This window comes from Vigna angularis, chromosome 6 (genome assembly GCF_016808095.1).
Source record: "Vigna angularis cultivar LongXiaoDou No.4 chromosome 6, ASM1680809v1, whole genome shotgun sequence".
In the NCBI taxonomy this organism is placed as follows: Eukaryota; Viridiplantae; Streptophyta; class Magnoliopsida; order Fabales; family Fabaceae; genus Vigna; species Vigna angularis.
The window spans coordinates 25,953,489-25,971,498 of NC_068975.1; the positions used below are offsets into that span (position 1 = coordinate 25,953,489).

At 30.8% G+C, this 18,010-nt stretch overlaps 1 protein-coding gene across 1 annotated transcript; it reads left to right on the forward strand.

The window, feature by feature from the left end:
* Positions 1–1,776: 1,776 nt before the first annotated feature.
* On the forward strand, positions 1,777–5,979 carry LOC108342530 (glutathione synthetase, chloroplastic). The gene is made up of 12 exons (XM_052878823.1): positions 1,777–1,957; positions 2,089–2,258; positions 2,357–2,432; positions 2,593–2,723; positions 3,121–3,243; positions 3,329–3,434; positions 3,570–3,661; positions 3,771–3,840; positions 4,686–4,807; positions 5,265–5,404; positions 5,487–5,679; positions 5,766–5,979. Exons 1-12 carry the CDS (start codon positions 1,844–1,846, stop codon positions 5,884–5,886), a joined length of 1,458 nt encoding a protein of 485 aa, XP_052734783.1. The 5' UTR covers positions 1,777–1,843; the 3' UTR covers positions 5,887–5,979.
* The last annotated feature ends 12,031 nt before the right edge of the window (positions 5,980–18,010 follow it).

Below are 18,010 nucleotides of genomic sequence, written 5' to 3' on the forward strand. Positions count from 1 at the left end.
CAAAGTTTTTCATATTTTTCTTTAAAAAAATTATTGTGTTAATAAGTGAGATAATTTAGCTTTTATTAATAAATAACTATACAAGTGGTTTAATATTTTACTTTCATAAATTTGTTTAGATTTTTTTTTTCATAATAAGTATAGAGAATATTTTTAGATATTGTTAAGTTATCTAATGGCTTATTGTAATTAAAATATGTGGTAAGTAAACAAAAATTTTAATTTTATTATTATATTATCATGAATTCATAATCTAACTGTTTGTCATGATTTTTTTAATAAACAAATAGTTTATTAGAGTCTTACAGAAAAATGACGTAAAGTACAAAAAGAAAAACATTGTTGAAACAAAAACAAAGTTTATTTATTAATGAAAAATATTATAATATTTAAAGCTTGAAAAAAACCAGCGCACCATTATAAAACATAAGAAACAAAATAACTAATTCCACCAAGCCTTGACCTTAAAAACTCAAACTTATAAGCAGACAATACTAATATATTAATGCATATAACCTTATTTATCAATATTTGATATTCTTTTAATCTTTAAATAAGTTTATATTCCCATATGTTCTATCTAGTTTTAATTATACAAAATGATTATTTAAAAAATATTTTTTTTATTGAATATAAATGCATATATACAACCAAAATGTATACTTAAAAGACAAATATTAATAATAAAAAGTATTTTATATTACACATTATAATTATTAATTTTTACTTTAAAAATAGGATTCTTGTAAAAAAATTAATGATATTGATTTGTGAAGGAAAAAATGATTCGTGAGTATATGATATATTACAATAAAAAATACTTATAATTATACATAAAATAGAATATTTATATTATAATATCCTTTATCTTATTTTGTAGTAAAGGAGCCAATAATATTTTTGTGTAGTCTGTATTCTTTAATTTATTTTTATTCCTATTTTCTTGTAACATTTTATTTTACCATATTTTTTAGTTTAAATATAAATATGAATTAAAATGCATATCTAAATTGAAAATTAAATTGAATAAAAACATTTAATTGTATTATAAATTACCATTCAAAAAAAAAAACTTCGTTATATTTTAAGAAAGTAAAATAGAAATATTAAACCTGCACCATTTATCTATTATTACAAGGTTTTTTTATTTTAAAATACAATAAAAATAAAATAAAAATGTGAATATAGAAAAAGGAGAATATCATTAAATATTGTTACATCACTAATGACTTGTTGTAATTACAGTAACGAAAATATGTATTTATATTATAAGTTTTGATCTACAAATCATTAAAATCATACCGATAATAACATTCTCAAGTACCATGTAATTAGTAGATTAAAAAGTCAATAAAATAATAGGCTACTTTCTAAAAATAAAAAATAAATACAATAATTGCAATGCTAAAATATTTTTTATAATATTTTTTGCATATAAAATAAAATATTCTGCATATAAAATAATGCGATATAATTTATGATAAATAATATTTATCATATATCATGATTCGATAATCTAATGAAAATATGTATTTATATTATCGTATCTACAAATCATAAAAATCATGCTGATAATAATATTCTTAAATACTATGTAATTAGTAGATTAAAAAGTCAATAAAATATTAGGAAAGAAAACTTAATATTAGCATGAAATATTCTTTCTCGATAAAATCTTTTCTATGATGTATACTGCATATAAAATAATATAATATAATTTATATATATTTCTCTTAATTTCTTATTTTCCTTTTCCAGTGGACGCGGGAGTGGTGATCACAATTCTTTACAGAAGATTACTCCTTCGCAGAAGACTCTGACACTTTCAGAATCATTAGCCGTTATGAGTCTCTTCGACTACCACCGTCTCGATCAACAACTTCTTCACACCATCGCTTATGACGCTCTCGTTTGGAGCTCTCTCCATGGCCTTGTCGTCGGTGATAAGTCTGTTCAGGTCACTCTTCCGTCATTTTCTTTTGTAATTTGTTTAATTCCTTTGTTTGTTTAGAAGGTATCGTGTAATTGGCTTAAGGTAAAAACAGATCTTAAGTTTTTTTTTTATTAATTTAAAATCAATGGATGCAGAGATCAGGGAGCGTTCCCGGCGTAGGATTGGTGCATGCTCCGATTGCATTGTTACCGACGCCGTTTCCCCAAAACAAGTGGAGACAAGCCTCCGAATTGGCTCCGATATTCAATGAACTCGTTGATCGTGTTAGCTTGGATGCATCCTTTCTCCAACACTCTCTCTCCAGGTTAGCCCTTCTTCCACTCTTTTTCTTGCTACGTTCTGCATACATTTCACTGTTATTATTTCGTGTGTTCATATTTTTGTGCATCTTTCAAAACGCAGAACTAAAGAAGCCGATGAATTCACCTCTAAACTTTTGGACATTCATGCCAACATGCTACATATGAACGAAAAAGAGGTAACCGTTATTTATAATTTCATATAATCTTATTTTACTAATCGATTTTACGAATTTACGAAATTAAATTAAGTTTAAAATACACTTTTTTTTAATATATTTATTACAATTTTATTGATAAATGGTATTTTTATTTGTGTGCTATGCCAAAAATTTGTAGGAAATACGATTGGGGTTACATCGCTCAGATTATATGCTTGATGAAAAGAGTAATTCACTTCTGCAAATAGAACTCAACACTATTGCCTCTTCATTTGCCGGCCTTAGTAACCTTGTCACAGATCTTCATAGGTAAACGTTACTCTGAACTATACATATATACAATGATACCACCTAATGTTTTGAGAAGTCTTAACTTAAAAAATTCATCCTATATTAATTTATGGATGAAATATTTTATACTAAATGTAAACAAAATTATGACTCGATTATTTTTTCAAAATACTTGTTTATTTGAAAATTTTATTTGAAAATGTGTGAATAATAACCAATTTAAGTATTGATACATTGATACCAGTATAATGATATACAAATATGTATATCTATATATATATATATTATATGCTGTGCTATTATTAATAAATATGTTTAAAATTATGATATACGCACTTATAAGTGTAATGTATTTTCGTTGTAATGAAATTTTGATGTCGAGGAAATATGTTTATTATAGTTGATCAATTTATAGATACATAGTTTGGCGCCATGGAAAATTGTTTGGACTTGATTCCAAAAGTATTGCTGCAAACGATGCTGTTAATCAAAATGCAGAGGCTTTAGCTAAAGCTTGGAGTGAATACAATAATCCCAGGTCAGTTAAGGGGAAAGAAATCCTTTAACTTTCTCTTTGAAATTTGTATGGTGCTTTTGATTCCTTATGTTTTCTTTGTATGCAGGGCTGTGATTATGATTATTGTTCAAGTTGAAGAACGAAACATGTACGATCAGCATTTTGTTTCTGTACTTCTCAGAGAAAAATATCCTTTTCTCAATGGTTATAGGGTAAAAAAAAAAGCATGTTAAGTTCAACATTAAGAAAAGGAATAAATTTATTGTTTTAAGTTTATATTTTTTAAAAGAAAAAAACTATTGTAGTTTTTATAGTAAAGTGCATATTTTTGTTGTGAGTATCCTTAGCTTTATAACACACACAATATTACAAGTATAAGGAAAACATTGGGAGAAGTTGATGAAGAAGGCGAAATTTTACCAGATGGAACTCTTTCTGTGTATGTAATTAACCTTCGGCCATTAAAATAAAAACTGCATATTCAGTTATTGTGTTTTTATTAAATTTTATTTCTGATTAATTGTGAAAAATATATATAATTTTTGCAGGAATGGACAGCAAATTTCAGTAATTTATTTTCGTGCTGGCTATACACCAGCTGACTATCCTTCAGACTCTGTAAGCTTTTCACTTTGCAAACATCTCTATCGTTTTCTATTTTTTTAAAGAAAATGTTTTTTTACACTATTTACGTCTGTTGACAATTTATTTTAAGAATATTTTGGTTTTAAAAAAATTAATTTTTATATTTATAAAAACTATATTATAGAAAAATTAAAGAATATAGCAATGAATGTAAAATGTGTGAAAAAAATAAAAAATAATAGCACTCTTTCTTAAACTTCATTTTTAAGGTATCAGGAAGGTTGATCCCTACAAATATTAAATTCTTTTCGAAAATGATAAATAATATCAACTTCTTATAGAAAACATAGGAATTTTTCTTTCTACATTGGTAATTGTTGTCTCCAAACTCCATCATTTGAGACTGTATGAATACTTCACGTCATAAACTAAAATTAATTTATATCCAAATTAATTATTAGAAAAATTGTTATATTAATTTTTTAAAAAAATGACTTTTTAATTTAAATATAAACTAAGTTTAACTTATAAAAAATCTCTTTTTTTTCTTCTTGTTATTCAAATATTCTTTCTCAATTCTTTTTACAGAAGAAACACTGCTAATATATTTTTAAAGTTTATTAAAACTTTTTTAAAATAGAAAAAGTAAAAATAAGCTGAAAAAAAAATACTATTTTAAAATTGTTAGTGTGAAAGCTCTTTTAATAAAATATGTTTTTTAATTATAACAAAATAAAAGTAATATCTGTTATGTAAGAGCTTGCTGGCTTCTTTCAATTCTATGGATTATATTCTGTGATACATATCTTGTAATATTAGTGAGCCTTCCATCCTGACTTTGAGATGTTATGGTTTTGGTATATGTTGCTGAAATGCAGGAATGGAAAGCTAGGCTACTCATGGAAAAATCTTCTGCTATCAAATGCCCTTCTATATCCTATCATCTGGTTGGCACCAAAAAGATTCAACAGGAACTTGCAAAGCCTGGTGTTCTTGAGAGGTATATCTTCTGTAATTGTATGCTCAACAATTTTAAGTCATCATGTAAAATCACAGTATACTTAAAGGATCTGTTTAACATCCATAAGTTTTCAAGAGCTTGATCACACGGAAATGTTTCAATAGAAGAATTAGACTAGGTAGAAGTTGTTGATATTGAAATTGTTAAAGAAATGAATTTTAACGGGTGATTCCATAGCGGGTGAAACAATATATCCAACAAATAATAAATATCGCTAGGATATAGATTATAACTTGATTCTGATGTTAATAAGTGAATTTATATCTATCACAATCCTACAAAACAAGTTTTTGTAAGGTAAGGTTTACATCACTTATATATTTTAATTGGTTTTATTTATAGTTGACGTGAGACTTCTAAGTGTAAATTTAAGTTTTTCATTGAATAAAAATGAAAAAATTTTACACTAAAATCTTTGAATTAAAACTATGAACAGGTTCCTTGATAACAAAGAAGACATTGCTAAACTGCGTAAATGCTTTGCTGGGTTATGGAGTTTGGATGAGTCAAGCATTGTTGAAAAAGCAATTGAAAAGCCGGAGTTATTTGTGATGAAGCCCCAAAGAGAAGGAGGAGGTCTTGTACTACTACCTAAACTTTGATTCGACCTACTACCTTACTTTATTGAAAAAAACTTACATGATTATTACTTTCTCAGGAAACAATATTTATGGTGATGATGTGAGGGAGACCCTCCAAAAGTTGCAGAAATCAGGTTCTGAAGAAGATGCAGCTTATATCCTTATGCAGAGGATATTTCCTACTATTTCTGCAACAGTTTTGATGCGTAATGGTTGTTGGAGTAAGGATCACGCCATTTCAGAACTAGGGATATTTGGTACTTATTTAAGGTATATTTGCTTTACCACAACACACATTAACAGTTCTGAGTTTAAATTTACATTAACTTGACATTGATGAACTGAAATATATGCAGGAATAAGGATAAGGTTATCATTAATAAACAAAGTGGCTATCTGATGCGTACAAAAATATCATCATCTGATGAAGGCGGTGTTGCAGCTGGTTTTGTGCTAGATAGTCTATACTTGACTTGAGAGTGCCAACAATTTACGTACATATTGTTTCTAATAATTAGGATAATATAGTTCTTATTTCAACAATTTAAATCATACTTTATAATTTCAATATATTTATTGTTTTAAATTTTAAACAAATGCATATCAATATTTTTTTATGTAAATGTTTTAACGTAATTATGAATATTTTATATGTAAGGATCCGCACGTTCCTTTTTTTTTTTTAAAAAGGCATAGGAAAATGAAGAAGGTGGGCGGCTGCACTATTGAAGTGGTGGGGAGGGGCTTCTAGTGGTGTGGACGGCTGGTGAGTGGTGGGTCTCTCCACTTTGACTCCAGCCACCAGAAACATTATTATTCCACTATGAAGTGCTCCAACATTCATAAGACCACCTTCATCATCTTCTTAAGTAGGCATGACACCGAGGAAGCAAGGGAGATGGCTAAGGTTCATCCGGCAACACACAAAAGGAGATTCACTTCTTCATTTTAGAGATTCTTGAAGGAGGAAAGAAGAAGAAGGGAGGGAGAGCTGGACACTGTGGCAGGGGACTGGAACGGCAGAGGAGGAACACAGTGCAGAGATTGATTCAAGGTTTGCAATGAAGTCTTCAAGAGGTAAGGGGAGTTAGATTTTTCGTTTGATTATTTAATTTTACAGTCTTTGATGCAAATCTGAGAAGAAGGGGATGAAAATTAGGAGTTTCTGGGTTTTCTGGACATCTGAGTTCGTTTCTGCAGAATTCTGCAGAAACGTGCGTTCGTCCAAAGCCAATATATAATGCACGTTCGGTCTTGATTAAAATAGGTATTCTTAGGTTTCAGTCATGACCGTTCGGTCTTAGTAGATTAGTGATTGTACGTTCGTCCAAACAGTATGCGTTCGTCCAAACAGTATGCGTTCGTCCACACAGTGTTTATCCATACGATCTTGTAGTATTTGAACCATATAGACGTTCGTACAAATCAAGTTAGTCTGACTACGTTCGTTTTCTTACCGTTCGTACAAATAGTGTTAGTCTGAGTATCTTCGTTTTCTCACCGTTCGTCCAAACATTGTTCAACATGATAGTATTTGGTTTCGTCTTATTTGGTCTCTAGCGTTCGTTCAAACAGTGTTCCCCTATAGTATTCGTTCTTATCATATTTGAAATGTGTTGCGTTCGTCTAAACAGTGTTTATTCGGCCTCCTCGTATTTGATCTGTATAGCGTTCGTCCCAGTAAGCGTCCCTAGGTAGTAGCGAGCGTTCGGTCTTGATGTTGCTGGTTCTCAAGCAGCGAGCGTCCATAGGTAGCAGCGAGTGTTCTGTTTTCATGTTACTTGTTCTCTGTAGCGAACATCCTTAGGTATAGGCGAGCGTTCGTATTAGTAGCAATCGGTTTTGGAACGTTCGTTCAATGAGTATTGAGAGTTAGATCTTTATAACGTTCGACCTTATTGTGTTTGGTAAATAACGTTCGTCCAATAGTGGTCGGCGAATAGTGTTCATCCAAAGTGCATTTAGGTGAATGAGCGTTCGGCCTGATTCTCATAGCGTCCGGCCAAATAGTATAGCGTTCGGCAGTATAGCTGTCGACAGACAGCGTTCGTCAAAATCGTTTAAATGACGTCCGTCCAAATAGTGTTCGGCTTGGGTTTGGAAAATGACGTTCGTCCAGTACCGTTCGTTCCTTGGTGTCCGGTGAATAGTGCTCGTCCAGTTAGCATTCTACAAATAATGTGTTCTAAGTTTATTTTCTCTTGAATTGAATTATGTGTACCAATGTTTGGAATATTGTCTGTGACGTGATTTATGTGAAAATATGTGAATGTATGAGATGTGTTGGATTGGTTGTGATAATATGGTGGTATCTGATTATTTATAATTGTGGTTAAGTTTCAAAGTAACAGTATAATTCATGGACGTAATTCCATGATCCTCAAGGAGAGGATACATGGTGGTGTTTTGGGATTGTATAGAATGATTACATGGTAGCTCAGTTTTGGGGGTCATCCTGAAACTCCAATGGTCTTTCTTTTCATATAGAGAGGATTGAACCATGTGGTGAGGAGTAGCAGGAGATCCTAGTCTTGGGTGCTTCCATATGATCCAAGGTGAGTAATAACGGATTAACCTCATGATTGTGGCCAGGCGGGAGTGCCCAAAGTTTCACCAGGCGGTAGTGCCAGGACGGTAGTGCCCAAGTTTCATAAAGCCACCACGAGTGCAAGACCCGCCATAACTCGGTAATCATTCTAGTCCGGACGAGTCAGGGTATAAAGTAACAAGTCTTGTGATGTTAGTTTACCATGTTTGGATGACTTTTGTATGTCGTATGAGTGGGTGAATGGTGATTTAATGAGTATGCCCTAATTGTTCTTTTATACGAATCTAAGTATGATTATCTGAATTAATTGTGCTATATGTATAACATGTTTTTTTATATCTAGCTCACCCTTGCATTGTTTTGTGTCGTGTGCTGTTTGGGTATGTTTCTTTGGCGATGATCATCCACTTGGGTGGGAGCAGATGTTGTCGCGGAAATTTCCTTGGAGCAAGAGTTGGAGGTTACGGATGTTGCGGAGTAGTCTTCTTATGAATTTCCTGATTGAACACTTGTAGTGTTTAATCCTTTCAACTGTTCAAGTTTAAATTTTCAGTTTTTTTTACTTTTGGATGACTGTAATTTCGCACTTAAATTACAAGTCAGGCTCCGACTGTTCTCTATATTTGAATGTTGACGTCTTTATTATATAATATTGGTTATTATATAATCGGGACGTTACATTATACGGCAATCATTTATTATTATGAAAGATATTACTATAAAAAAATTAAAAAAAATGTGATCAAATCAAATTCATGTAAAAATTACATAGTAAATTTTTCAAAATTAAACCACTCTAAATAAAAGAAGTTTATATTTATTATAAAAAAAATAAAAAATAATCATTTCGTTTATAATGAATTTTATAAATCGAAAAGTCTATTTTCCTTCTTAAAATATATAATACTTAAACTCCATTTCTTACATATCTTTAAATATATTTATCGGATCCTTTTAAGAAATCAAAAGAACAATTTGAAAAAAAAAAAAACATACATAATAATTCATAATCGATTTTCAAATCAACCAAGTTCAAACTCAATTTTCTAAAAATACTCAACAACAAAAATAGTTCCTATATAATTTTACTATATAAATATTTCCTCATCCAAAACAATAGTGAAACTACTAATATATTATCTCATTACCTGTAATTATCAATATTTGATATAAATTTAAATAAGTTCATATTCTCACATGTTTTATCTAATTTTAATTATACAAAATGATTAATGTAAAAAAATATTTTTTTTCGTGGATATACATGTACATACACAACAGGTATGTATAGTTAAAATATAAATATTTACAATATTTTTATATTACACTTTATAATTATTCATTTTTACGTTTTTTTGCGACGTCTTCTAAATAGTTGATGACATATCGTATACGTTGGTAATATTTTTCGATTTTTTCTTATGTATCAATTTACAACCAGATGTGAATTCACTTCTCCTAAAAAATAGTACTAGTCACATCAGTTTCGTTTTTTTTAAGAGATTTTGTTGAAGAGAACAAGAAAGTTTTTATAAAAAGTTGACAAAAGTAAAATTACAAATTTATTAAAAATCAAAATAACAAAGCTACCACAATGAAAATTTTTTACCATAACCACTTCCTCCAGCAACCACTTGACATATAGATGAAAAGAATTATAAAAAAGCAATAATTTTTTTAATCTTTTTTTTACAATTTTCTTAGAAAAAGGAAAGAGTTGGTTTTTAAATAAAATATTATAATAAAGTAAAGTGATTTAATATAATTAATTATAATATTTAGATTAATTTTAATTTTTTAAGGAGAAAAAACATAATAAAAGATAATTTCAGTGTAAATAAATTTTATAAAATATTGAGAATAATTTATTATTATTATTCTAATAACAAACTCTTAGCTCATATATTATAATTAAAGGTAAATACTAAGTTTAATATAATAAACATTAATATATTTTATTTTTAGTATAATAATAAAATTTATTATGGTCACATACATCTATTAAAGAAAAAAATAACGTTAATATACAAATTAAACTGAAAGAAATCATTAATTATTTTAAATTTACAAAACAAAAATTAAAAGATGAAAGACTCTTTTTCAAGAATAATTGAATATTATAATGATAATTTTTCTTTTAATAAAATAATTACTAAAGATTAAACATATATATTAATTTTTTTGTTTTAAGATTATAATTTTATTTTCTATTGTATTAAAAAATAAATATCTCAATATTTTAAAAATTCCTTTTAAATATTTTTCAACAGTAAAAGAAATTAATTATCACTTTATATCTTACATTCATTAATACAACCCAAAAAATATTTATTATATAAGAAATACCACATTTATTTTATTTTTTGATAGATTAAAAATTTAAATTATATTTTCTAATATAAAGTATTTTTTTACATTTTCCTTTTTTTTAAATTAAAAAGAAAAAAGGAAGCACAGATTAAGTCGAATTAATATATATGTATAGCTTTGTTGTTTCGGTTTTTAATAAATATGTAATTTTACTCATTTCAACCTTTTTTAATAATTTATCTTTTCTTTTCATCAATTTATCTATTTTATCTATTATTATAAGATTTTTTAATTTTAAAATGCAATAAAAATTAATATAAAAATGTGTATATAAAAAGAGAGAATATCTTTAAATATTGTTACATCGCCTAATGACTTGTTGTAATTAAATTTGTTATAAGTAACGAAAATATGTATTTATATTATTAGTTTGGATCTACAAATCATTAAAATCATACCGATAGTAATATTATTAAGTACTATGTAATTAGTAGATAAAAAATAATAGGCTACTTTAAAATAAAAAAATAATACAATATTAACACGAGATATCCTTTGTCATGATAAAATATTTTCTATAATATGAACTGCATATAAAATAATATGATATAATTTATAATAAATAATAGTTATTATATATCATGATTCGATAATCTAATGAAAATATGTATTTATGCAAATCATAAAAATCATGCTGATAATAATATTCTTAAATACTATATAATTAGGAGATTAAAAAGTCAATAAAATAATAGAAAAAAAATATAATATTAGCATTAGATATTCTTTGGTGATAAAATCTTTTCTATGATATATATATATACTGCATATAAAATAGGTTTAATAGGTTCGGAGGTCCTTATATCTGTGGATTTGTTTCACTTGGGTCTTTCAATTTTAGAAGTGATCAATTAGGTCCCTAATTTAACAAAATTGAGTCAATAATACCCTTTCCGTTAAATGCAATGGACGGCGTTAACTTTTTAAACAGGTGGCATGCTGAGACATCATTTTATTTGCAGGTGGCAGAGTTTAAGCTTAATACGTGGCAGAACCAAGAGTGACGAGAGGCAGAGTTTGAGCTTTCAGTCTTCTGTGGTTCATCTTCTTCTCCTTCTCCCCCTCTCTGCAACACCCCGCTTCTCTGAATCCCTTTCTGTTAATCATCTGTCTTTCAAACTAAGATTTTTGGGTTTGTCTTTTAACTCACCAAGAAGCAAACTTAGAAGTATTTCTCGAAAGCCAGGTGTTTTCAGAAACAAGATCCAGGTTTTAGTGTCAAAATTTGCTAGTAAAATCTTGATCCCCTCCCCCATTTTTTTCCCTTTGAAACTAGCCAAGAGAAATTGAAGAGAATTTCAACGCCCCAAGGACCCAGAAAGAGAAGAAACGATTCAACGAGAGAGAAAAAGAGTGGAAATAACCCAACAATTTCTCATTCTCTTTCAACTTTCAACTCTTGAGACCGTTGATTTTGCTTGGCAATTTTTCATTCCCCGAAGAACACGTTTCAGCCCCTTCGTTAGACCCATTCGCCGCGTAAATAAAACCCTGCTCTCAAGTTAACCCCAAATCGCACCTTTATTTTTTTTTCTCCTCTCAACACTTGAAACTTGGAAGATTGTATATAAACAAACAAGAATTTAAGATCTGCCATGAAAATAATTCCCTTCCCTTCTTCTGCAAACTAAGGAACTACTTGTCTTCGACTTTGATAAATTGCGTTTTGGGATTCTAATATGAGTAGCAATGGCGAAACTTGTAGTGCTAGTCTCGACATTAGCGCTTTAATTTGTCACGATGCTGCTGGTGCCTCTGCAGGTAATTAACTTTCGCTCCGACCCTTCTCCTATTTTGGGTTCTTTATCATTGGGCCTGTGTCAATTTGTGAATTTTGATTCTCAGTTGCTGTTTTGGTAATTTCTATGCTAGTCTTTTCCAGAACGGCTTGTTTTACAGCGTGACATTTAGTATTGATGGATTAACTATACAAGGGTGAGCGAGGGGTCTGATGGCAGCTATGATGGGTTTTTACAGCAGCACAGAGTTTCAGCTTCCCTCAGATCCGTTCAAGGGTGAGCGAGGGGTCTGAAGGTTCTTCGTCCAGGAATGGATCTATGAAGGATGTATTGAAAGAACAGACCTTGTCCAGGAAATTAAAAATTGCAGAAATTGCCACGTATTAAGTTTAAACTCTGGCACCAGCAAATAAAATAATGTCTCAGCATGCCACATGTTTAAAAAGTTAACGCCGTCCATTACATTTAACGGAAAGGGTATTATTGACTCAATTTTGTTAAATTAGGGACCTAATTGATCACTTCTAAAATTAAAGGACCCAAGTGAAACGAACCCACAGATATAAGAACCTCCGAACCTATTAAACCTATAAAATAATATAAATATAATGTTGTTAATTTATTGGGTTTTATATATTTGAATGGTGATCACAATTCCTCACAGAAGATCCTTCCTTCTTTGAGTTAACCCTGAAAATTTCAGAATCGTTAGCCGTTAAGTTTCTTCGACTACCACCGTCTGGATCAACAACTCCTTCACACCATCGCTCTCTTCATAGCCTCGTCGTTGGTGATAACTCTGTTCAGGTCACTCTTCCGTCATCTTCTTTTATAATTTGTGTTCTATTCCTTTTGCTTGTTTGTAATGTATCATGTAATTCGCTTAAGGTAAAAAAAGATCTTAATTTTTTTTATTAATTTAAATCAATGGATGCAGAGATCAGGGAGCGTTCCCGGCGTCCGCTTTCATTGTTACCGACGCCGTTTCCCCAAAACCACTCTCTCCAGATTAACCCTTCCTCCACTCTTTTTCTTACTACGTTCTGCATGCATTTTAGGGTTTATTATTCCTCCAAATTATATCAAAACTGTATTTAAATTTCAAATTAATTAGTTGTCGTTTTTAAATTATTTTGCAAGAGGTGACAACTTGTCTATGTACAAATGAATCGTATGAAAATGATTGTGATCATTTTTGTAGAATGAATCATACTCATCGTTACAAATTGTGTTTATATTATTGTCATCTTTTTTTGAATGGAAAGATTGATTCGATTTTGAAAGTTTCATTTTCGGTTTCTCTTATCGTTGGGACCGAACTCATGTTTCTGTCAAATCGGTAGAAGAAATAAAAAATTAAGCTTTTAAAATTGGATCAATCTTTCAATTCAAAAGAAGCTAATAATATATGTATGCACAACTTGTTATGATGGATATAATGCATAAAAGTCAAAATTATACATAAATTTTCACCATCATTTCTATCCTTGATACATTCATTTATATAATTTTTTGTATTTCTCTTTTAAAGACAGAGAGAGTTCCAAGAATTCTTTTGTATATATCTCTAAAAGAGTGATATTCATATAAAGATCACAAGAGATTGAGATAAACATTTTGTAATCCTATTTTTTATAGTAAAAATCTTTTTACTGGATCACCGAGAGGATTTTTTATGTAAAATTTTTGGTGTCATCATCTTTTTCACTCTTTTTTTTTATTTTAGTAATGAAAAAATTAATATAAATGTAAATGGAAAATGAAAGAATTCTCTTTTTACGAGAAAAAAAAACTATAAACAAATAAAAAAACTAAACTAAACAAGAAGAAAGTACAACTAAAAGAAAAGAGAAAGGTGTTAAGGATCATAAAAAAAATTAAAAAACAACCCATAAATCAATCACCCAACAATTTTCTAGATTTACAATAAAATATACTAAAATTTTGTATTCTATATTCATACTGTCAGAACCCATTTAAAACCCATTAAAAACTCCATTCGAGTGGACACTAGGTGTAAGCGATCGGAGCGTCTGAAGTTCAGAAAGTGGAAGACAGGTATGTGATGCAGATTGAACGAACGGTTTTGACGGTAGGAGTAAAACTGAAACTTTCAAATTTTCGTGCCACTTCTCTGCATGCACCATCCATCTTCAACCTTCTGAAATATCCTCCTTTTCTCTAGATTTCTTCATCTTCTCTCAAAGAAATCTTAACCATTCCTTTCTCCGATCATCACTCAGGCACCATTTCCACTCTTCCGGTGTCAAGGGCTTTCGATTGAACCGATCAGTTTGTGAAGTTGAGCTGGTAAGTTCTTCTCTTCATATAATTCTGTCACTTATTATTATTCGATGTCCTACAGTATCAGTTTCTATGGTGTTCGGCCTAGAGTCTTAGTACTCGGCCTAGGCTTATTGTCGTTCGGTCTAAACTCTCATGAGTCAGTTCATTAAATTGACTCACCTTGTAAATAACGTTCGAATCTATTAGTCTTTGAGAAATATTATTGTAATCGGTCTCTTTCTCAACCCCGATAGTAACTCTCTCGGTTTTGATCTGTTTTGGGACTGGAGACCTCTCGGTCTCACTCCAAGTGTCCGGTCTCGTTCGGGGTTGAAGATTAACGTTCGGTATTTGGTATCCTACGGGATCTTTATTCAAATTGGTTCAGTTGAGGTTTTAATAATGAAAGATGATGGAATATGATATGGATGAAATGACTTTGGTTATGAAAGAGTGTTCCGGGGAGGAATGTCTCATGATTTGATATTGGAATGGTAAAGTATGAATGTGGTTAGACTAAGCTGTCATTCATCCTGACATTCTAATGGTCACCGAGTCTCAAGTAGAGAATGGTGGCACATGTGGTGAGAATAGCAGGAGGCCTGGTTGCGTATAGCTTGGGGTTCCAGCTATTGGACTAAACTCATGCGTAGACTTGGGTTTCCAGCTACAATGAGGGATGAAGGGCTAACCTCGTGTGGCAGCTTGGGTTTCCAGCTATGGTAATTCTGATGGTTTTCCATATTACCTTTCCACGAGTGCACGAATGTCGTAGCGACACCGAATTCATACAGTCTGGACAGTCAGAGTAAAAAGAATAGTCTTTGCATGCATTGTTATATGATTATGGTTGGGAAAAGTATGATTTTTGTACATGATGGTTTTTATTAGAATTGTGTGAAATATATGTTGATGTTTGAATTAAATTACATAAGCTTACCATATTTCCTGTCATGTCATGTATTCCCGTTCGTTCGTCCTTGTCATTGCGATGATCACCCTGTGGGTGGGAGTAGAAGAAGAAGAGATTGCTGGATGAAGCATTGGAAGAGACGGACGTGAAGGTCGAAACTTAGGACGCTCGATCAGTTATTGACCTACTCTTTTGTAGGAGCCTTCAATCATTCGTTTACTTTATCTTTTGATTTGACCGTTCAGCATATTTGTACAGTTTTAATTCTCTGTTATTTTTGTAAGGTCGTTCGGCCATAACCGTACGTTCTATCTTTTGTAAAAAAAACTGAACTGTAATATTATTATATGTGATTTTTCTATTATATGGTTTTATACTATATTTTTGGGATGTTACACATACCATCAAACAAGATACTAATAAAATGATATACAAATACGAAAATCTATATTATACATATATATATATATAATATTTTTTATATTTTAAATAAATTGTTCCCAGTGAACCAGATTTTGAGTTCTTCAATTCATGTAACACATGCACAGTGTTGACAGGGTAGGCAAGCACATGTCTTTGTTCATTTTATTTCTTTTATTTTAGTTGTTTAGAATTTTGGTTTGATTTGAAATGATTGATATTTTATTTTCTAATTAAGTTTTTTATCTAATTAAAATTAAAATTTTCGGTTATTAAATCAAATAAATTTTGTTTTTTTTCTGATTATTATATTCGTAGTAAAACTTTAACTCTCACTTTTATTTATTGAAATAATTTGGAGTTTAAAAATAATTTTGTAAAAATTTATTAAGTTAAGAATGTAGACGGTGTTAATAAAATTTGTTTTCTTTATGCAAGGATTAAGGATTGAATAAAAAAGAAAAACTAGTTTTTTTTATATATGCTATATAGTGTGTCCTTTGTCAGATCATTACATTCATAAATTTCTTTAGGTTTAATGTTTTGAGAATCTTAAATTGATCTTACGATTTATCTATAGCGCGTCATTTGTCCCTATTTTTGTTCAAAATCTTACATTGATCTTTTTTGTTTTTGGTATTTCAATTGGGTTCTTATTTTGTTAAAATTGCAACAATTAGACCCTGCTGTTAAATTGGGCCTAATAGCGTTAACGTATGGTTGACATAACACGTTGAACTTCGTTTCTAAATGACATGGAATTCAATATATTTTGACATGTTTTATTTATTTATTTTTTTACCAAAAAAATTGGCAACCATCATATTGTTGTCGTCATCTCCTTCGCTGCCACAGCCACTACGACCATTGTCTTCCTCTGCGAAATCCTCACCATTTGCGACCACCGTGAATCAAATCACACACACAGAAATCACGAAGCAGAGAAACCCTCGCGGACATCTCCATTACGCCACTATTTATTCTGCAGATTGGAGAAAAGTTCTTTTAGAATCAGGGTTTCACCCTTTCATTCACGGTGGCCAACGATGGATATGTGAAGGGTCTCTCATTTTGCGATTTGAAGGCGTGAAAATGGCTCTCTGGTGGCTTTGTGGTTTTTTTATTTCCAGGGTTTCCATGGAGGCTTCAATGGTGTTTGGGTGGCGGCATGGTTATTGTTGCGGCATGGTGGCCAGGGAGGCTTGCGTTTGACAACGAGGTCGATGGTGGCGTTTCGCGAACTAGGGTTTATCGCGATTGGGGTTTAGGATGAGCTCTTTCTGATTTTGTGGTTTGCAGGTTTGGGCTTGGCGAAGGTGATGGAGATGTGCCGCGGCGACGCGTTGAAGAAGACGAAGATGGTCTTCTGCGATGGAGGTTGAAGCTTTGTGCATAATGGAGTTTGTGATTTCGGGGTTCTTCTGCAGGTTTCTAATGCGGTTGATGATGGTGAAACGATGGTGCGACATGGTGATTTTGGACGATCTCTGAGGTGGCGCGATTCATGGCTATCTCGCAGTGATCCGATGTTCCCTGCAATTAGGGCTTGGAAGTTGGGTTCTGGCTTGAAATATATGTGGAAAAATCCCTGCAATGGAGATGAATGATTTTAGTTATTTATGGTGGAGAAGATGAGTGTTGCGGTCTGACGATGTTATTTGTGGTGGAGGTGATGAAGGATCCCATGGCGATTTGCGGCAGCTTTGCTGTTGGTGGTACGACGATGGATGGTAGGGGAAAAGGCTAGGGTTTCGGGGGGGTAGAAGATGATGATGTGTCAAGGGTGATAAAAATAAAATAAGGATCCAATTGATACGCTTTGCTACTCAGTTCAATGTTTAATAAAAAAAATAAAATTTCACATCAGCATGCCATGTCAACCATACGTTAACGGACCCAATTTAATTACATAGGTCTAATTGTTGCAATTTTCATAAAATAAGGACCCAATTGATACGCTGAAAAAAAAGATGATCAATTTGAGATTCTGAACAAAAATAGAAACCTACCGAAACATTAAACATTTTCTTTACAGATTTTGTTTTCAATTCCATCATCTTTCTCCTTTATATCTTTCCTTTCCCTTTGTTATTACTCTTCCATTCTTATAATTATATGGTTCACAAATAAAATTATATATATATATATATATTAAAACTCAAAATTTAAAAATATTTAAATTATTTTAACAAACATAACATTTAAGAAAATAATTTTAGCTTTATCTAACCAAAATTTAAAAAGAAAGAAGTTCAAATCATTCAAATAATGTATTTCGATGTTAGATAGTCTATACTTGAGAGAGCCAACCATTTACGTACATAC